The following is a 22,264-nucleotide window of genomic DNA, read 5'->3' on the forward strand; positions in this document are numbered from 1 at the left end:
TAGAGAAATGCAGCTCCCGTCGAATCCGTGCCAATCGCGATCAGATTATTTCCGAAATTCGCGGTAACGATTTACGAAAGGGTTAAACTCGCGCACGAGAGCGTTGATGTATATACGCGACGCGACGGTGCTATGCCGGGGTCGTCTCGTCGCGATTCTCAAGCGAGATTCTCGCGAATTCCTATACTCGCGCCGGCACTCGACTCGCGTGGGAGACTCGCACGCGGCGCGAATTTTTCTTCTCGCCCACCCCGAGGGAAGGATCGTACCCGGACTGTACGGCGACCCTCATCCTTTCTCGAATCCCCGACGCGACGTGACGCCGCCGCGCCGCTCCAGTTTTTCCCCGTCGCCAAGCAACGAAAACCCTCGTTCGTGTGCTGCGAGTACTCGTGTACTGGGTCACGGTATCTCGCTCGCCGATATCCCTTCAGAGCGCCTGACGTATGCCCACACACCCACGGCCTGGCGCCATCGATTTGCCAGCCGCTCCTAGCCTCGTGGACCATATCCGAGGATCGAAAACGAGGCGGTTTTACTCGGTCGAGCATAATTTTCCCCAGGCGATAGATACGGAAGAAAGGGTCTCGTGTATACTATATAGTATAGTAAATAATTAATGTAGTTATACAATACCCATACCCCATTGTTATGTAAATAAATGTAGCGGCCACTTTCGCGAGCGGCATCTAAACTCCGTGATATTACAAGTGGATTTCGATCTACGGAAATGCGTTTGTTAGTGCCGAGCAACGCGTATGCTTCTTTGTTTTATTACAGCTGCTGTAAAATCCCGTCTTCCCGCCTCAATAAAATTTACGCATCAACGAGGATTTATTATACATAACTTTAGTATTGAAGTCTTTGCGCGTTATCGTTTTTCAGATCTCTCTCTCTCTCTCTCTTTTTTTTTTTTTTTTTTTCCTTTTTTTTTTTTAGTTTATTTATTCGATTCAAGTGATAGAAAATTACGAGAAAGTTTTAAAACTTTTCGGCGAGTAAACACAGAATGTGTTTTCTCGAATTCCTTCGTTATCGGATATTATATTTCCATAAACTCTTGAAAAATTGCAATTCTTCCGTGCTTCCAAGAAAAATACTGCGATAAACAATCACATTTACGGATTGTTACTGTCGCATTCTGCGAACACTTCAACGAGATCCATATGAGATAAAAGAGGAGAATATTGAAGACTTTTGAAGTCATCTTGTCGTAACTGTCTCGACTAGATTTGCAAACTCGCGAAGTCTTGTTGAAGATAAATTCTCAAATTGTTTTTTGGGAAATTGTATTGTCGAAATATTATTCTGAAAATATCTAACTGAAATTTATAACACACTCCAGAGGGTTAATGTGAAACTCAATAACGCGAATCGTAAAAAAAATAAACATTTAAAAATGTTATAATTAAAAAAACTGTTAAAATATTAATACAAGATAATATTTTGAGAGATTCATAAAAAAGAGATAAGAAGAAGCAAACTTGATATTTTAGGATACTAATCCAATTTGCCTGGCATACAGTTACAAACGTGCGGTGCACAAATATCAAAAATATTCTCGCGTTGGTTATACATTTCGCATAACGGCACAGGGTAAACATTACAGCGTGCAATAATTGAGTTATCACATTAACGGCGTACACACACGGCGGTCATGCATAAATAAATATAATAATCCGCAAAGCGGCGTTCCTCGATTCCGCCAGGCGAATTAACGCCCGCTTTTGTCGAATGATATTTTATTTATTGTTCACGGGAATTAGGCGTTTTCGCGGGCAGTCAACGGGCCGGCCCTCTTCTTTGCGTTCGTGCATTATTCAGACGACGGGGCATTGTTTTAAAGCCGATCCAGGTCGTTTAAAATGTATAGAGATGTTTGCTCTAGCGTAGAAAACAAAGTTGCGCCGTTCACGCAGCGCGTCAATAAAATTAACTGGTATGTAGTTACCAATAACAATGAAATTTTGTTAACAAGAATAACTCTCTTAACGAGAATAACTGGTTTACTTTCATATTGTTGTGCTTACTATTGTAATAAATATATTTTTATATAAATATCAATATAAATATAAATAAATATATGTAACACTGCGCCAGAAAGCAAACGATTATATTTATTTAGACGATGTTCTTCTCCGTGACATAAAAAAAATAAAATTAAAGGAACTATTGTTAAATAATTTTCAATTATTATCTTTATAAATGAATACATAATCTTTAATATATTGTCTTTATATATAAGAATCTAATATCTTTCCCAGATATTCTCTTCTTATGTTTTAACCTTATTTGATAGCATATTTTAATTCGAACGCAACTTTTGCGGAAATATTGATTTCATGAAAATGAATGTCGATAAGCGCAAACTGCGCTCAAATATGATTTATGATGTTATCAACCGTTATTTGATGAATGGTATACGTACGCACAGACAGTAGAGTCTATTTGCATGATATAAAAAAGGTATTAGAGTATAACGGTTTGAATTGCGGCGAGATATAAGAGATATAGAGGTTACATACAAAGAAACACAGTGACAATATACTTAATGAATTTATAATAAACTCCATAAATCGTACTGTACATCAATTAAATCAGCCTCATCAATAAATTAATTACGCTTTAATACGAAATGGAATGACCGAGATACACAAAGTTGTGTCGTTACCATGTAACTCGATATATATATAGCACATCTTTTCCTCACTTATTATATAATATATATAATACATAGTCCCTAAATAGCAACACAAAAAAAAGAAGTTCGCGCCAATATCCGATTCAGGTACATCATCTCGCACACTGTAAAATACTTAGGCGGGCCGCAATATGTATTTTCGCGAACACTTTTATACTTATCAGTTATTCGTACAGAGAAAAAGTGTGACGACAGTGTATGTGTATGTGTGTGTGAGAGACTGTGTGAATGTATGTATCATGTGTATGTACGCTGGTCTGCATCGAGTGATTTTACCCTACTCATATCTGTCGTGTACATGCACATTTGTTTATACTTCCGTATATGTGTGTCTGTATCCACGTGTATGAGTGTTATTACGCTGTCGAGGAATACGCACGTACATTCATGCTACGTTATAGTCTCTTTCTGAGTTATAAAAGTACGAAAAAAAAACTATCTTCTCGTATGATGCGACGAAACGTACTATATATGTATACGTATACCTACACATTGCAAACACATTATCCCCGCTGGAAGGAAGCAAAGAGTATATGGTCTAATAATAGTAAAATAACTCCCGAATATATATATATCGCGAGTATATATATCCAGCCGCGTGTCTGTTCGTCGCTGTAGTGCTTTTTGGACATTCGTTGATCGTCGGGACGAGTGAACGTCGGATAAATCATTTCGCGCGCGCGGGGCGGGGGGCTCGCCCGCCACGTCCACGATTATTTTTTCGGCCTTTTCTGCCCTCCGAAACCAATCGAATCCTCGGTCTCGCGCGTCCCCGTCACTTCCATTCCTCCGGCAATTCGAACAAGGCCTTTCAGAGTTTCATCGCTGTGACGTGACCCAAGGAGCTCCCTCTGTATTCGCTCCGGTTGTATATTGCTGTTGCGTGGTGATCCGAGGCGATCCCATAGAGGAAACGTCATCCTCGCACAAAGCGCCTCTCGAGCCCTCCTCCACCTCCTTCTCTTCCTTCTTCTTCTCCTCCTCCTCCTGCTCCTCGTCCTCTTACAAACACGTACGCAAAGTGTTCCAAAGCGCGTTTCTCGAACCAATGCACTATATATGCCTTTAACGAATGACGATTAGAAGAAGCGCAAACAATTCCAAAATGATCCTCGCCGACGGCCGCAGCAGGCTCACCCCAGTGGACGACCCCAGCACTGAAAAATTATCGAACGAGACGCTCTAATAATACGATCCACTCATTCTTTGTTTTCGTTTTTCTTTCTCGAGGGATTAAGCCGCGCGCACGGAGGAATTCAGATCGCGGCTTAACGCAGCGTGTGGCTTGCTGGACGCTCCGACTCTGTGTTTCAAAGCAAACGTTAAGGAGCTCAAAGAACCCGCCGGATGTTGTTCAAGCTCGAAAAAAAATAGAACGCTCTCTCGAAGCAAATAAATCCGCGCCCGCGTTCGCGTTCAGATTCCCGAAGTGTCTCGAATTTCGATAAATAATCGAGGTTCAAGAGAGTCGACCGAGAAGATTTACGGGCACACCGCCTCTCTTTCTTGGGAATAATGAAATTGCGTCACGTTGATCCGGCAAGTGGAAAAGTGAGGAAGCTTTTTACCTTTCACTCCAACCTGCCCGTCGGGCTTCTTCTGGCCGGTCTGAAAATTTGGCGGTGGCTGGAGGTAGTTGATGCCGACGATAGTCGCGGCGGGCTCGTAGTGTATCACCCGCGGCCGATCCTCCTCGGTGCTGACTTCCGTGCTCTGCCAATAAATGTCGTATATCGACGCGCTGCAACGTATCTTCAGCTTGCCGTTGACGAAGTGATCGTGCGTAACCAGGAACTGGAGTCCAATTTGCGAAATCTGCCACTCCGACTCGTTCGTGTCGAGCGGGCTGTACGTGCGGACGTGCGATTTGAGAGGCTGAAGGGAGAGGAAACAGAAAAGATAAGTAAATTAGTCAACGGGGATTAGATAAAACTTCTCTAAATGTATACGGTCGCTGATGTAGAGATATAAATATGCATAGCGTAAAAAAATATAACGTGGATAATGTGGAAAAATTAGTTTTTCGCAATTATATATGTGTGTCAGAGCCATATATATTCTGATATGGAAGTTAATTATCTCGAATATATTTAATTAAAAAAAAACTAAACTTAATTAGATTTTATTTGATAACCGCGATGAGTTGACGATAGTATAATGGACTGTTAAGAGGTGAAATAAATACTGATATCGCGGAATAAAAATGAAAAAGTATATCTGCGCTCTGCTTCGTATATCGTTAATGCTGCTGTTATATAAATTCTTGGTAGCATGGCGATATCAATTTTCCGGCGGTCATGCGTTCGTGCCTAGCACGCGAAATAACTTACGTAGAGGTGCGTTGACGTAAGGCGATTAAGGGGAGCTATTTTGAGCATTGCAAATTACATTTTGTAAAAATATCCGTCATTTTAAAACATGCATCCAATCTCCAAAAAAATTTTCAGCATTTTATTTTTAGTTTTCAACCGTTTAATTTTATAATTAATAAAATATCGATAGCGCAGATTTAATTGCTTAAATAATTAGGGACAGATTTTCGATATGCAAAGAGTCAAAATTTCCGAACGCTGTTCTCAATTAAGCCGTGATCGAGAGATATTTACGTTAATGTTGTACGCTAATCGAGGATCAGAATGTTAAATTATTTTCCGCACCGCGAATGCTACTCTCTCTCCAACTTTGCGGAACATCTCAAGCTCGAGGAGGAACGTATCCCATAAGCTCCCTTGTCTCTGACGTTTGATCAGGGATAATGGATCAAAGCCGGGGTAAACTAAATAGAGGTATCTGATCCTCCTCTCCTCCCGTTCCTTTCCGTCCGTCTATATCCCCCTCGTCTAACCGCGCGCGCATTACTATCATTAGCAGTTAGAGCATACCTGTCGATCGTTGATATACCAAGTGAGATTCGCGGCTGGCTTGCTCCGGCCGGATGTGCAGTTCAAACGTAGCGGATCGTTGACGTGGTATTTCCTCTTTAGTCCCTGTATCGACGGCAACTCAGAGGGCAATTCTGCGAAGGCAATATATACTCCACATATATAGAGTGTTCCAGATCTAGCCACCTCAGCCCCCCCCCTCTCTCGGCCTCGGTGAGCCACCCTCTTCTCCATGCATACATACTACTTCGTGGTGTCGAAAACAGATTTTCTCTTGGCGAAAATATCGAGGAAAACTATCATCTCTTTTCAGCAAATCTTCAATTTCTCACATTAACGCGTTCGCAATAAATTCTCAAATTGCATGGTCCATAGTGAAGTAAAATTCATCTCACGTGAAATTTTTAAATCGACGATAAGAAAACCATTTTTTTCAATCGCGCATAACGTTTTCTCATTAGTAAATGCTAATAAAGCCTTGTGTCCACGATACTAGAAATCGCTCCGAGATTATGAACGAATTACATTTGAACAATTCGGCCAGTTGAACAATGCAATTGGTCAATTCTTTCTCCGTCCGAGATCTCGGAGCGATTTCCAGCATCGCGAATACAAGGCTTTAGAACAAAGAATACGTATATGAAATTCTTTACGTTCGAGCCACCCTGTACACCCTCACGCGATCAAGCACCGCTTGAGCTTGCGTGCAGACGAGACGTTGTCGCTTTGACCGAGCTTGACCGGACCCGTCGTCGTTTCTCAAAGCCCGACACAGTCGAAACTTTCGGCGGAACGGTGACAGTTGGTCGATACAAGGAGGAGGACAACCCCCCGTCTCGCGCTCTCGTCTCTTGTACGAAAAATTCTTTCTCTTACGATAGACGGAGCGATTCGCGCTCGCGTGCTCGGTCGTTTTTCGCTATCGTAATGCGTCGTCGAGCACGCACACACGCGCGACTCGTTACAAGCGCCTGCACGTGTCGCCGGCAGCCCCGGGCTCGCGAAATATTACTTTTTCACTTTTTACGGTGGACGTAAATTCGCGCGCCTCGTCGCTCCTTTACGACACGAGATGTGGGGGAGAATAAAAATGTCGCTGCGTCTCTCTGACGCGAGAATTGAATAGTCCCGCCCCGTCTTTCGCGGAAGATTTGTGTCGCGTCTCCGAAATTCCGTGAAACTCGCGATGCACGCGGAATATATATTTCTTGTTCCTCATTCGCGGCTGGCTGTAACGCGCGCGCGCGCGCGAGACGCGAGTAATTAAAAAAGACATTTAATTGTACCCGGAGTGGTTACCCGTTACCCGAAGGGTTACGCTCTCGTAACGTAATATCGGAATAGATTACCGTGTATTCGAAAAAGGAAAAACCCTCGGCAAAATGTTGTCGGCGCCTAACTTTATCGGACGCCACACGTTTTAATGAAGGAACCTCGAAAATAGCGACATGCAATTTACGTCGTTAAAATATATTACTCGGTGCGCGCAACCCCCTCCCCCTCCCCTGTAAATTGCGAAAGGCGTCGCTCGCGAGGCGTAAGCGTCTCCTCGTTTTTCTCCTTTTCCCTCCCTTTCGCGTTTTTACCTCCGCGAAGCGCGTTCGGTTCGTCGATCTTACGGTGAATTATCGTAAAAGTTTTATTGACGACGAGAATGCGATTTAAATAGCGCGCTTATTATTATTTCCCTTATCAAAAACTCGATATCGCAGCGGACGGGGAGGGGCAGGGGGAGGAAAGGGGGAGACGCGCCGTTAAAGCGGACGAGGCGCGTTAAATCGTCCGTCTAGTAATAACGCTCTAACCGTGTTTTTATGCAGTCGACGACAGGCGTACTAAGTTATTAACGTGCCCGAGCGCAAGAGCACCGGGAGATACTTACCGACGACGTTCAACGCCGCGTCAACCATAGCCGTGTGGAAGGAAGGCGCGTCGGCTGATACCTCGCAGCTGTACGCGCCCGCCGCCTCCAATTCCAACTTCGTCAGCACGACCTGCGTCGCGTTGCTCTCCGTTTTCTGCGGAACAACGGTAATTCATTACGATCGTGCCGCGCGCCTCGGCACGATGGCGAGTCCTCGTCGCCGTTCTCATCTTCGTCTTCGTCGTAGGGATTATCGGAGACACGAGGACTGCGGGAATTCTCCCGGATGATACGCGCGGCATGTATGTACGTGTACATACGCGAGAGAATACGTAACGCGGCGCGCTTACGAGAGGAATCCGTCCAATCCATTAATGACCAATGCATCCACCAATCGCGCGACATGCGACCGACCTGGTTATTTGATATCCTGGATATCCAGCCCCGATTTGATTCCCAAACGGGGAATCCCCGTCTCGCGTTCTCCCCGCGCGGTCCATCCGCGGCGATGTTAAATATTCGGCGATGCACTCGGGCTTGCATTTTCGTTTTCCACCTCTTCTCTATTTTGTTAAATATCGAGGCTGCCGATTGCCGAGAGTCGTTATCGGCGATGTAAAAATAATGACTATCGCAGCAAGGTGTCCGAATTGCAGCGGAAACCCCCGCGGCTCGGCGTCCGTATATATATCGCACAAATGCGGTGCGCTATAGAAACGGGTCGCGGACGTTAAAAAAAAAGAAACGCGCGTGCGAGCGCAATAATGCGGTATGATCTATCCACCGACACCGTGGATGCGTGTCGCGTTTCACCACGCGCGGGACGTTCGTCATAACAACCGTCATTAGATCGTAATCGGAGCTGTCGTGTACGAAATGCGGAATTTTTAATTGGACTCTCTGCCGGACCGCGCATAAAATTATATTTAACGGCGTTTTAAGCAACTGGGTTGAGGCGTGTAAACGATGCATCCGCGAAACGTTGGAATAAAATAGAGTGAGGTGGAACGTATCTCATTTAGAGAGGGGGAGATACATTTTAAAAAGAATAAAAAATTGCAACTCAAACGTCGCAATATTACATACATGTGTGTATAATACTGGTATACGTATGTATAATATAAAATCCGCTGATGTAAATAACAGAGTGTGTCATCGATTCTCTCTCATAGTTGGCAAATGACAAAAATGCAATTTGTAAAAAATATAGAATTTGCGATACCATAAATCGAATATAAGACTACAATAAAAAAAAACGCGATATAAAACTCCTGTCCAGTTAAAAAATTAAAAAGGAAAATAAAAACGAAATTTAATGGAGGGAAAACGCGACGCCCGCACACACCAGTGGGACGAGCGGCGCGCACATCGACGACGGGCGACGGCCATCAGTTACCCCTCTCGTAGGGAGACAGCTCGAATTCAAAAACTTCGATCAGCCGATATGTAGAACGGTACGCTATACAACAAGCAGGAACTGTACGTTCCGGCGCTATCGGCGTTATCGTGTTCTATTCGCAACTTCTCGACCGCAATAAATCCTCACCCCCCCCCTCTCTCTCTCTCTCTTTCTCTCTTGCTCCTCTTGACACCCGCTTTTTTTCTCCGCGTGATCCCGCCGGAGCACGAAAAGATCTCAAGATTTCGCGTCGGCCGACACCCGCGGGACACCAGAGATTGTAAGCTCGTCCGTCTCCTTGAATCGAGGACGGGGGGAGGGGAAACTTACCTTCACCGTCAGGTTCCCGATGGGGAAGGTCTTGACGGGCGGACTCTCGTTTGGGGCATAGCGATAAAACTCTCGACCCCCCTTGTACCATTTGACGGCGTACAATGGGTCGCCCTCGGTGTCGTACCAACATTTCAGCGTCGCCGACTCGCCCTTCTTCACGGCCGTCGGTATCTGGATGCGCACTCCTCTCAGACCCGAACAAATTCCTACGAAAAAAAGAGAAAGAAAGGAGGGGTTCGTTAATTATATTTTATCTGTGCCGCCGACGCGACGGCGTGCGGTAACCGTATTATACACCCGTTTGTCGCTGAAACGGCGGTCCGGCTCGCGTTGCGCGCTTATCGGGACGGATGATCTTGGCGAAGTTATTAGGGCACACGTGCAGGACGCAGAGGGACCCGCGTATACGGATCCGAATCTCGACTCATGCCCCCGAGGGAAAAGAGGAAATGAAAGCCGAAGGTGAATTTCTGCCGTGTCATGTCATGAGAGGCGGCTGAATATTGCCCCGCGATGCATACCTCATCGATTACGCCTGCGGACAGTGTTTCCCAAATAGGGAAAGCGACGACGGGGACCGTTCGCCTATCTGGAAGAGCGAGCTAAAATAAAAGCGCTACGTCATATAATATTGTGTGTAGCTATCGATTTTAAAGTTCCAGCCGATGGTCTACTTCGATTTGGTATTCCGTATGGGCTACTTTTTCACGACTCGATCTCGCGAAACGTTATCTCGCTACTTTTGGCTCGATCCGCGTGAAGATAATAATTTGCCATCATTGTAGTTTATTCGTCCTTTAAGTACATAAAGATATCATATTTCTTCCTTCAGGCGCCTTATACACTGCTGCATTACGCTCGACGGAACAAAAAGCCGCGACGGTAGATACATTACGTTAATTAAAGATTATATTTCCTCAGACCCTTCTGTGTGCGACTATCGTAAGGAAGCCTCATCTTTTAATTAGATCAAATGATCCTTGCGCGCCGCGCGAGCTTGGGAACCACTGGGCTTCGCAGGCAGCCCCACGAACTGGTTATCAGAGCGACATCGTCATTACGCGGAAATCCTCGTAATGAAAGGATACCGCGAATATAATACGGGTTCGCGAGAAATAGTTTCTTATAATAACGGCAACGACGCAACGCACTCTTGCCTCTCTCTCTTTCTCTCTCTCATCCGCGGATTTGAAATTGTTCGGCGAATCCCACGTCGGCCGTCGGAATCCTTTATCGATCGCGAATAGAATCCTTCCCGCGTTGCGCCCCCGTCCCCCTCCTCTCTCCTCCCCTGCCCCCCTCGCTGGCCGCGCCACCGACGACCGGCCAAATATTCTCATTCACGAGGAATGGGGATCGATCTCACGCGAGAAACAGAACTCGTTCCCCCAAACGAATCTCGTCTCGTCGCGGCGCCCTTCGCGCGGAATTTCCACGTGCCGACGTATTCGAGAATCGTTCGCTCTTTCGAAACGGTCCCATTCTCCGGCTATTTATGTGTTCGCGCATAACTTTTGCATAAAAGGATTACATAATAAATCTGTTAAGCGTTTCATAATCTCGATCGCTGAAAGGGAGAATCCCATTTGTAGTTTATGAATTCTGTTTTTTTTACACACGTATTCTGAATGTATATTCTCTCTTTCTTGAAGGAGAGAAATCTAAAACTTACGAGTCACATAACGCAGCGTCGCGGCGTCGTACTTGTTACCGTATTCAATTAGGCGACAAACTTCGTGGTCAGCAAACTCGAGTTGGAGATCCTGTTTATGTAAAGAAAGTCCGCGGTATTAAAGTTTCCGTGTAAATGATTCATGCCAGTAACGCAACGATTTCAATGCGAAAGTTTCCGCGCGCCGCGTCGCGCCGCGCCGGCGAGAAATTCTTAGCGTTTCTTTCCTCGGGATCGATATAATGCTCGGGAGCTCTCTCGCAGTTTCACGGATTGGATGAAGTTGTTTCGGGGGAAGGAAAGTATCGTCGCAGGGAAATATTGCCCCAGCGCATTAAAGGGTGTGACGATTCGGGCGTAATGTTCCCCCTGCCCCGTTTAGAGGCACTTTACGGGGCTTACGGGTATTTAGTTACAAAACCACGAGTAGAGCACTCTCTCGCGGCCGGTCGTTAGTCGTTAATAAAAAGTGGATTTGCGGCAAGCAAAAGCGACGACTGACGGGAAAAAAGAAGGGGTTGAGGTGACGACTCGCCTCGCCCGAGACTATCGTCGTCGTCGTCGTGCTGAAGGCAAAGAACGTGCCGTCGTGCGAAAGAAACAGATAAAGCACGCACGACGTCGTAACGCACTCGTGAAGCGCTCTCGAGCGACGACGATAATGGGCCGAGATGTTAACGAGGCGAGTTCGCTCCGAGCCATCCGAGTTTTTGGAGGAAAATCGAATGTCACGTTACAGCCTCTCGCAAAAATGAAAAAAAGGAAAAGAAAGAGAGAAAAAGAGAAAAGAGGAGAGAGAAAAAAGGAGTAAATGCTCAAACAATAAGCGCTTCGCAATAATTTCCACTCGCCCGATGTATCCGATGGTTGAAGTAGGTAATATCAATCTGCTCGAGAGACAGCGGCTCGATTCGGAATATTCGATGCCGATATACGAGAGCGAGTTCAGCTTAATTCGCTTACACTAATGGCGATACGCTCGGTTTAACGGGACAGCGTTCTCGCGCAATGAACGCGATTTCGCCCGATCGGACAATCGCGCGGACGGATCTGCAGAACGGATATGACGTTCGGTAGAGCGATCGGCTTAATTAGCTGCCGAGCGAAGCGACGAATCGCATTTGCGGAAAGGGAGAAAGCGAGAGGAGGAAGAGGAAGAGGAGGCCCGTATCGTCGTGCGCTTCGACGCTTCGCACATCCCCATATACGCTCCAATAGGAAGCTTATCTTTTGTGCGCGCCGGCAAAAGGCTCGCGCGCGATCGAACGAAAATTACTGACGAGAACGCGTCGTTGAGACTTTGATTCCGCGAGATTCCGCGAAAATGTTATCTGTATTCTGTCTATTTTTAGCGCAAACTGATAAAAGCGAGATACCGTAATAACGGAACAATCGTTGCGCCGCGCCGCTGTACATCGTTATCTGCGTTATAAATGGCAACGCGTAGATAGGCGAAGTTACCTCATTCGTTTTTTTTTTTTTAGTTTTTTTTTTTAGGAAGAAAAACTCGGTTATAACTCGCTTTTTATACAGTAGATCCCCGGCTCGTAAAAATATCGCGCTAATGCAGACGGGATATCTCGCGCTTAAATATCGGGTTTCGGAATCCATTCAATTTGAAGCGCGCTATTTCGTTTTCAAGCGAGATGTTTGTTAACGTCAGACGCGCAGGTTTGCAATGACGTAGACGATCGCGTGGAGTATACATTTTAACACTTCATTTATCAAGCGTTTATTCTTTGTTAGCGGGATTGAAAATGGTATAATTCCGGCGAGTTTATTTCTCGATATTACGGTTCTCTGTCCCGTCCATTTTTATCGCGACGAGGAGACATTAAGATTTAATTCGCCGATTTCGATAATTAATCACATGCTGCAAACGACAGATGAATATCTTTTATCAGCATGTCAACATAACGATTTCTCGATAATTTAAAACTTGCTAATTTATTGAATTGTTGAAGATATTTTTTTAACCCCACCGGTCTATCATGCATAATAGAAATTATGTCCTTCTCATAATCACCTGCATATTACAAAGAATTCCGACTAGAAAAACACTTATCTAGCGAAAGATCCTTCTATCGATGACAGAGCTGTTTTAAAATATAATCTTCGAAAGAAGAGCAAGATTGACACAAGACTGGCATCGAGCATGGAGTCTCCATTTACGGAGAATCGTCGCGAAGTCTCAAGATTCAGGATAATCAGATATTTGATCGCTCGCCGACGCGAGCGTTAATATTAAGGAAGAAAAACATCGATGAGAGAGAGGAAGTTTGATGAGGCCAGATTTGCTAGCGCAGAGCGGAGCGTGAATTCATCCGGCTCGAGCGGGGAGAGGGCTCTTCACCGCGCGCGGGTCGTAAAATCGCATTCGCCAGAATGTCATTAATGCGATTATGTACCACCGTGATGGGAATTCGTTAAATTTGTTAATGCCCTATTACGGGGAACGCCCGCACGTTTTATGGCGAACGGTGCAACGACCCGACCGACACCAGCGTCCGACATTCCTCGGGTACACCGCCGGGCTCTCTCGCTAGTTCAACGCTCGCGGCGAAAAAGGATCCTCTTCCTCATCCCGAGACGAGAGAGAGACCCGGGCTAGCAGTTTTTTGCGCTTTGTTCCCCGTAGCAACGCCCAACGTCGAGACGAAATCCATTTCCACGAGCTGGGAAATCCCGCAGATTCAGACAGACGTTCCCGATGCACTACCTCCCTTTTCTCTTCCGTCCCCCCGACGACGACGTTTGCGTATCGCGTTATTATAATCCTTACGATGGCGATGGCTTTGTAATTTTCGCGCGTACCGCATCGTGTATGCATATATATATATATACTTTATGCTAATATCCGTAATGGAGAAAGTTTCTGATATCGTGAAAAAGTGTCTTGACCTGGCGCACTCAGGCATGAATTTCACGGTGGAGCTAAATTAACGATGGTAATGTATAGACGCACGCGCTTAGCTTGAAATTTTTATCGTCCGTCGCCCCATGCGTTTCGATGCGATAATTTAATATCGCTTAATATCGGCAATTTAATTTAATCCATGTTAACATAATAAATTCATCGGGCTTAATGTAATAGCTTGACCGAAAAGTCGAACACACGCGGGTAAAATTTATATATCGTCGGTTTGCACACGTACACGCACATGTGTTTACTCAAACGTGTGTCAGTGCAAACGTACATATTACGTTTTCGAGCGAAATATTTGTTCGCGGCTAACTCGACTTATTTCCGTATTTTGCAGCTGCAAGCTCGTGATGCCGTCGCTCCGGTCACGCGAAAGTGGTCCATCTCGAGAGGAGTAGAGCGGCGCGCTCCGCGCGTACGATCCACGTTGGCTGAATAAGCCATCGCAGCAATCTCGCTTCGGCCGACAGGAACGGCCGCAAGGATGAAATCTATATCGCAGGATGCCGTCTGTCGGGGCTAACGAGCGTGCGAGGCAGCTAGCCAGCGGGAAGGCATCGCGGCAGGACACGCGAATTTAGGCGGACGGTATAGCGGGAGGGTGTCCCGGAGCACATGCATGCCGTCGATGTGACAATGGGTATAATATTATTGCCAAATATTACAAAGAGGGAGATTCTGCGTGTATACGCATTGCACGTACGATCGAGGGAAGCAGGGCGGTGCGGGAGGGCCCGCGCCGCGTCGGGGAAGGTAACTCACCCACGATGTGAACCCACAGGAGGATTTTCAGTTCCATGGATGCTTCGGTCGCTCGTCGCCGTCGACGTGTCTCACCAGGGCTGTCTGCGATCCTCGCTCGTCGTCCGTCGTCGTCGCGTCGGACGCGTCTCTTCGCATGTCGTCGGAGAGGCACCTCTCCGCTCGGCCTCTCGCTCTCTCTCTCTTTCTCCTCTTCAGCAGCAGCAGCAGCAGCAGCAGCAGTAGCAACAGCCAGTACGGCGCGCGTGTGAAAGGGTAGCGTAAGAGAGCGACGACGGCGGCAACATCCCCCTTACATAATACGCCGCGGTCGGGGGTCGTCGGGCTGAGCGTTACGTGGAGCGAACGCGGATCCCTGCGCGACTCGATCACGGGAGTGATTATTCCCCGGCGGAAGAGTATGCGCGGCCCGCCGAGCCCGGCTTCTCTCTGGTGGTGCACGGCTGGCTCCGTCGCTGCTGCGAACCCCCGTTGCGTTTCGCGCAGAATCAATTTCCTTCCGCGAAACGACGACGGCGCCGGCGACGCGCGCCGCGAGTGCGCGAGCGTGACCGCGCGCGAAACCGCGCCTGCGTCCCCCGCGTTGTTAAACGTGTCTTAGCGACGGGTGTACGTACACGGGAAAGAGCACTCACACATGTACATCGGGCGGAGCGACACGCACCCTCTCCGACGTCGTTGTGCCGCGGGGGTGAATGTGCGTACGTATACGAGTAAAATCTGGTCCACCGATAGATTCCGAACAACTCCGAGCCGGCCTCGATAGGTCCAGTCTCCCCTTTCCTCCTGGCACCCCCGTCGAGGCCTCTCTTCCCCCGCAACACCCCCCGCGTTGTGGCGTTGTTTCCCTTTCCGCCCCCTACGTGTGTGTTTTGTGTGTGTATGTGTGTGTGTATGCATTCGCAAGATGAACGCACTCCTGCTACGAGGCAGGCGGTCTTGTCACGACGTGTTCCCTTCCTCCTCTTTCGAGATATACCGCTATCGATATTCTATCAGACCGCCTATCTGGATATCCGTTTGTCTATTTGCAGGTCTGGCTCTTTCTGTATCGCTCTGTTTTACTTGGATAACTATTCGACGAGAGAGGAGAGACAATACCGCTGCGCTCTTTATTTAGAGCATCTGTGTATCCTCTTCTGTCAAGTTTTATCTTGATAGAAGATTATATAGATAAATTACAACTGTAATTAATGAATCAATTGTAATTAATTTTACGATGATATTTAATAATAATTAGATTATGTTTTATACGTCTCGATAGCGATATTATCGATTGTGTATTTCCAAATATTCACAGATCCACGCTTTTATAGATTTGTATCTATTGTACATTTCTTTGTACGTTTATATATACGTCTAGTCTATTTTGAGAAATAAATAAAAATGACTCATAAATAAAATGAAAGTTTAAACGAAAGGGACAATTAATCTGGAGTGTTTGCTCATCCGTTCGCTTAACGGCATTGTCTTCCATGCTATCCTCGCTATTTCTCGTACAACAGTTAACAGTAACGCCGTGACACAATGAACGAGACTTGTCTACGGCACAGATATTGTTCAGCTTTTATCCTTCAGAAATATGTGCGAACATAACTTACATGAAGAGTATCATGTACAGGGAGTATACGCGGATATCCCACGATTATTTATCGCTGTCGTCCACCCCCCGATGTAATACAAGAAAGTAGAATGAACAGGGTCCGTATCGTCGACAGCACAATTGTGTAGCTTGCGTAAGTGCGTCGGCGTTTGTGTTTGTGTGCGGACGATTGCACAACGTCGCCATTAGCTCTTCGGAGCTGGACGTAACTAGCAATCTCAAATAACTTTCAAAGGGGGGAAAACTTGTTCGATTCCCAATGCAGCCGAGAGGTTACTTACGTAATACCCATTCACTCGGGATTATCAATTTTAATTAAAACGAATTTTCGGCCCACCTCCCTCCCTCCCTCCCTCCCGCCCGCCGCTTCCGGTGCGGCGTCGCTTTGCGACCAATTACGGCGAATTAAAACTAATTCGAAATAATCTTCAAAACTTTCCGCCGTCTCAGGTTCAGCGGCCTTTCTTTCCATCGGCCTTATCGCCCATCATTCGCACGTTCTCCGCGAAATGAGCCCGACTCGTAAATCCTCGTCATTCGCCAACGTCCCAATTTATATTCCGACTCCTCGCCGGGAATATAAATAACTTTAATCATCATTGCATCTACGTATCTGCATGTCCATTAAATAGCATCGACGAATGGAATACTTGTGCCATCGGCGACACATTTACATCGGCGTGAATTTAAATTCATGCCGGATATAACTTCGTATACGTACATAATACGTCCCCCCGAATAAACTAATTACACCCCCGCGCGCGCATCACCCTCGCCGATCGAATTACTCGTAATGCATCAAATTAGGAAATTTCCGCGCGATGAACGTTCCGTCGTAAGTAGGTAAATCGCGTCGACGCGCGAGAGCAAAAATAGTTAGGTAGTTACGCTGCACCTTTGACGGCGCGCGGCGAGCAAACGATCCTTTCGCGGGGGTCTTGTTTACGCCGCAATAAACCTGAAAGGTCTCTGAAAGACGCAGGAAGATGGATAGACGTGTTTCAGCACGAGGCGGCGCAGCGGCGCACGGCGGGCTTCCAGTCCCCCAGAAATGCACCTGATTGTGGACGACGGACCGGACGTAAAAGGAACCTTGGAAAAAGGGAAGAGGGCGGCTAATCGCAGGGAAAAGTTCGCGGACCCGCGCGCGCGGGGCCAATTTCCCCTTTCATTCCGCATCCGGCCGCGAGTGTATCCGGCTGAGCGGAGGGAACGGTCGCGGCGGCGGGGTAAGGGAAACCGACGGCATCGAGCGATCTCATTTCGGATTCATAGGTACGCGATCGCGCGAATGAATAGCGGCTAATTAATATACCCATCGGCGCTCTGCATCTGTTTAACATCTTAATTACGATCCATTCGGCTGTTCGTGGAGCTATATACCGCGCTCGCGCGATAACCGTGCCGATCGCCAATTTATCGTAAAATCGATCCCTGCCGGTTTCGAAATTCAGATCATCGCCAATATTCTGCGAGAAGATAGAGCGAAAGAGAGAAAAAAAGTCGCCGATGTAATTGCGCGTGTTGTTCTGTGCGCGTTGCGAACTTCGCGTAACAAAAAACACAACTCCTCGTAATATCCCTTTATCCTAAGGCGTCTCAATAAACTCCAGCGCGAATACGTGACCGGACGGCTACACCGCCGTGACTTGCGTAATATCCATTAATCCCAATAAGAGAGAAAGTCGCGATTGAATGAGTTAACGAACTCGAACCCTTCGCCATGTATAAGTAAAGGCGAAAATATTACGCCTTACGTCTAAGACAAATAAGACGTTATTTGTCTCGATAAATATAGTTTCTCCGAGATAGTTCCATTAATATGCAATGAGCGACTGTCGGCTCGCCGCGCCGTCATTCCAGCGTCGCCGACGTATGAAAGTTTTGACGACACATCGCGCGCCGACCGACGCCTCTCGACGACGCAACGTCGAGACGAGAATTCGCGCAAGTACCGTTACTCTTAACGCTCTCCGCTTTCTCTCGTCACTTTTCCCTCGCCACTGTTTCCACGTGGGTGTTTCACCCTCGTGGAACCCTCGCGCACCCTCGTTCGCTGCCTTTCCGCATCGGGGAGACGGAAAGCGGGCGAGGGGCGACGGAACGGCCCCGTTAACGCAGCAGCGTTGACCGAGCCGAGCCGAGCCGAGAGCGTCGTTATACCCCTTTCGAATCATCGAGCGATGCACGAAGCGTCGTCGTGCGCGGTATACCTTTTAAATAACGTAGCAGCGTATCCGTGCAATGTTGTTCGCCAGGGGATATAGGCCATCCCCTTTCCAATCTCGCCCGGTAATAGAGGGACAAGAAATAAGACAAGCAAAATTTCGATTTGACGTACCGTTTGAGACTTTATTAAATCCAGAATACCGTTCCTCTCTCTCGAAAGCATGACGGGATATCGGCGGCGGAAATATTGGTGGAAAAGCTATCGCCGTTACATCCTGTGTAGTCGGATTCTATACAATTCTTTCAAAGCCGTAATAAATATAGCGCATTTGACAACTTTGCGTCCGACTTTGCTGCGAGCCGCATTTATTTCTGCATTCTGCACCCATGTTGCGGAGTTAGAAATATATCTCTAATAAATCTATATATTCAAATCTCGAAATGAAAAATCGCCGGTACTATACAAGAACGTGCAATTGTCGGTATTACAAGTATGTGCCATTCTTTAAAGTCTTCGTTTTTTGGAACTGTACAAGTTTCGCGCATGAAAAGCACATGTAACACATATAGCTCATGTTATATAACTGAAACGTAGCTTATATGTAAGAGAGATTGTCAGTACATGCGTTTACGCAGATATACACTGAAAAAAAGTTTTGGTTATAATAACCAAGGCTTGGTGAAATAGGCTTCAACTAAAGGGTTTAGTGATTATGACAAAATATTTGGTTAATGTTAACCAAATTTGTTAACATTAACCAAATGATTTCGTCATAATCACTAAACCCTTTAGTTGAAGCTATTTCACCAAGCCTTGGTTATTATAACTAAAACCTTTTTTCAGTGTACACGCGTCTATTATTGTTTCACGTGCGCGATACGCCAATACTACACGCAACTGTCGTTTCCATTGCCGTGATGTCCGAGTTTCCAGTCGCGTACGACGACCGCCGAGAAATACAATCGTTAATATATGTACCGAGGGATCCGATCTGATTAAAAATCCACGACCACTCATAACTCTCGGCCATATGCCGCTCGTCGGCGCGCGGCGGCTCCAGAAATGCCCTTTAAATTATGGAGCACGGGGAATGTCGTATACGTTATACGATTGCGTGCCCCGCCGCAACAAGCGGTCGTTCCCGGCAGGGCTGTTTGCGAACCCTTGCCTTACTCGCCTCATATTACTCTCGGCCCCGGCTCTATTCGCGGGCGGGGATAACGCCGCCCAGGTCCGGGAACGATACCCAGCAGGCTAATTTCAGGATAAGCCGCGGTAATGCCGCGTACAATCGTCACGCAGCCGGCGCGCCGCGGCGCGAGGGTGAATTCGGAATCCGGGCCGCCGCGCCGCGCCGCGTGGTCGCGTCTGGCCGACCGATGGTGACTCGGATCAATGCCGCTTCCTTCATTAAAGCACCATTCGGTTATAGCGCCTGTCCGTTAGAAATATTAATAACGGCGAAATTACAGGCTCGATATAATTACCGAAATACGACGTTCGGTAACACGCGAGACCCTGGGTTAATTCCGCGCGATCGCGGTCCGTCAAGCTCCACCGCTTTGTCGCTCGTACGGCCGCACTTTCGCTTCTCGCGCGTATCGTTTCTCCCCCGGTAGGGAGAGAAAGGGGAGCACGCCTGTTTATGACGCGAACGCGAAAATAATGTTGCGATTACGTTCTCTCGGTACGAAGTCGAAAAACGCGACAATCCAAGGTTGCGCGCGTGGCGTAACGAAAAATCGATAAGTAGCCGCTAGACACGAACAGCAAAACGACGAGAGATGGAGCGAATAAAGGGCGAGACAGAGAGAGAGAGGCGAGAATGAAAACAGATGTAATACAACGTCTCCCGTCGAATCCAATGATAAAAGAAAATTCAATGATAAGAGATTATTATGCTATACAATCAATCAACATTAAATAAGCTTAATTTACGGTCCAAGCTTGGATCTTTGTAGCCTAATAATATTTTTTGTGTGTATTACACATATTCTTTCCATAACTTGTAAATCGTGAAAGGTAGTCGGCGCGCAGTTTAAGGTTGGAATAGTTATTTGTGTAACAAGTGCGGGAAGTTGAGAATTGGACACGGACGCGGAGTGGACGCACGAGCCGAAGGCGAGTTATGAGCTATTTTATGGGTCATAGGCTATTTTATATTACAAAGTGCGTGGAAAGTGGCCCATTATTGCACGCGCGTCATCTGTGCGACGGATGGCCAATTCCACACACGAGTCAAAACAGTGCGGTAATGTTACGCGCGTAATGTGCCACTTTCCACGCACGTGTGATGTAATAGTTATTTGTGTAACAAGTGAGGTAAGATGAAAATTCCCGGGTGCGGTTACCGTAAACTCCGCACCCGGGAATTTTCATCTTTACACACGACTTACACTCCCTATTTTATGTTGCAAGTGCCTGGAAAGTGGTCTATCACGCACGCGTAGCGTGCGTAATGGGACACTTTCCATGCACGTGTTGCATAAAAAATATTATTAGACTACTGCAGAGAGCCAAGTTCAGACTTTGTTGATTCAAAATAATCTTTTAATGAAAATTTGATGGGGAGGTCAAATCGCGGCACACGCGAAATTATAACGACGTTTTGAAAAATAAAATCTGAAATCTCGTCTCCAATTAACGCCGAGTGGGTATAAAGAGATTTGACCGGTAGACATTCGCGGGAGATAATGGCCTCGCGCGAAATGGCATGGAATATTTATAAAGTAGAAATTCGAGCTATTTTCTTTCATTCGTCATTAATATAGCGACAGCGACCGGGACTTGGTGTGTCAGAACGGAGAGATGGGGGCAATTCTTTTTCGTGCGATTCGCATCGCGTTTATCGTCTCTCGTCGCGATTGCCCTGTCGGATAGCGACGATAATGCGATGCCCTAAATCAAACTCTGTATGCGCCGCGCCGCGCCGCGGACTACTTCATCGCGCGCACGAAATTCCACGAGGACGAGCGCGCGGGATCGTTTCTTATCGTTTCGCCGCGCTAATCGTGCTTTATCGTTGTGCAAACAAGCGATTCCCCGTATGCTGGCGTATACAAATAGCAAGCGTAACCAAATAGATCCCGGCTTTCCGGTCGAATGACTCCTTTTATTGATCCAGCGAAGCGGCAGATTCGTCGACACGCGACGACGCGCGGAGCAATCGAGTGTATGAATTTTAAGACGGGGTCGGTTAATTAATCGTGTGCCGCTATGGGAAGAAACTAGAGAAGAGAAGCAGCCCTCGGCACTCTCCAAACGCAACGCTCGAGATCAACGATTTTTACGTCTGGGTGGATTTGCACTCGCCATACACCGCGCAACGTACGACGCCGAGGGGGTTTTCCGTAAAGCCGCCTAGATCTTGATAAAACACAGGGCGATTGTCGAGAGGTACCTACGTACGGAAGATAAGCGCGCGCGCGGGAGTTAAAGTGGCGAGAGAGAGTAAAGCGACCGCGCGCGCCTCTCTATCGTTCCGCAAACAGCGGAGCCCGTCGCTTTGCGAGGGGTTCATTTGTCAAGGCAGAAGCTACTCGACGTCCTGATAATTTTTTATTGTGCAAGTAGGCCGCAATAAATCCTTATCTAACCGCATTTTCCGCCGCGCTCGTCGCACGAATTACCGCCGCCGCGCGGTCGTATTGCGCAAGAAGCGCGACGCCGATCAGCGATTCGTCGTCGTCGGGACGGCGCGTCGCGATGATTATACGGAGGAGGAAAACGGGATCTTCGCTGTCTACGTCGAGTCGCCGCGATAATGCTCGGTGACGATTGATATGTTGTACATACACATCAGCGTCGCCGCCGCGCCGCCCCGCGCGCCAGAAAGATGTCTCGCGCATACGCCGAAATATCCGGCGGGCCGGCCGCGCGAATCCGCGCGGCATTGAGCGATGCCGGCGTATCCGGCTGCTTGCGCAAGGTCAAGGCCTCCCCGAGACCCGGCGAG

General features: G+C 47.2%; 1 protein-coding gene across 1 annotated transcript; it reads right to left on the reverse strand.

Moving 5' to 3' along the window:
* Positions 1 to 2,541: 2,541 nt before the first annotated feature.
* On the reverse strand, positions 2,542 to 15,019 carry LOC112451555. The gene is made up of 6 exons (XM_025011202.1): positions 14,537 to 15,019; positions 9,177 to 9,385; positions 7,466 to 7,601; positions 5,584 to 5,717; positions 4,270 to 4,576; positions 2,542 to 3,858 (listed from the first exon to the last, which is right to left on the reverse strand). Exons 1-6 carry the CDS (start codon positions 14,571 to 14,573, stop codon positions 3,767 to 3,769), a joined length of 915 nt encoding a protein of 304 aa, XP_024866970.1. The 5' UTR covers positions 14,574 to 15,019; the 3' UTR covers positions 2,542 to 3,766.
* Positions 15,020 to 22,264: the final 7,245 nt, after the last annotated feature.

The sequence above is a fragment of the Temnothorax curvispinosus genome, unplaced genomic scaffold, assembly GCF_003070985.1.
Source record: "Temnothorax curvispinosus isolate PA1 unplaced genomic scaffold, ASM307098v1 QBEX01002370.1, whole genome shotgun sequence".
NCBI lineage: Eukaryota > Metazoa > Arthropoda > Insecta > Hymenoptera > Formicidae > Temnothorax > Temnothorax curvispinosus.

Bases quoted from the DNA above. Each gene is read 5' to 3' on its own strand.
- LOC112451555 (XM_025011202.1), bottom strand. From the start codon at position 14,573: ATGGAACTGAAAATCCTCCTGTGGGTTCACATCGTGG. The intron at 9,386-14,536 runs GTGAGTTACCTT...TTTTTTTCGTAG, and splicing joins CCTGTGGGTTCACATCGTGG to GAATTTGTTCGGGTCTGAGA. The intron at 4,577-5,583 runs GTATGCTCTAAC...CTCTCCCTTCAG, and splicing joins GGTATATCAACGATCGACAG to CCTCTCAAATCGCACGTCCG.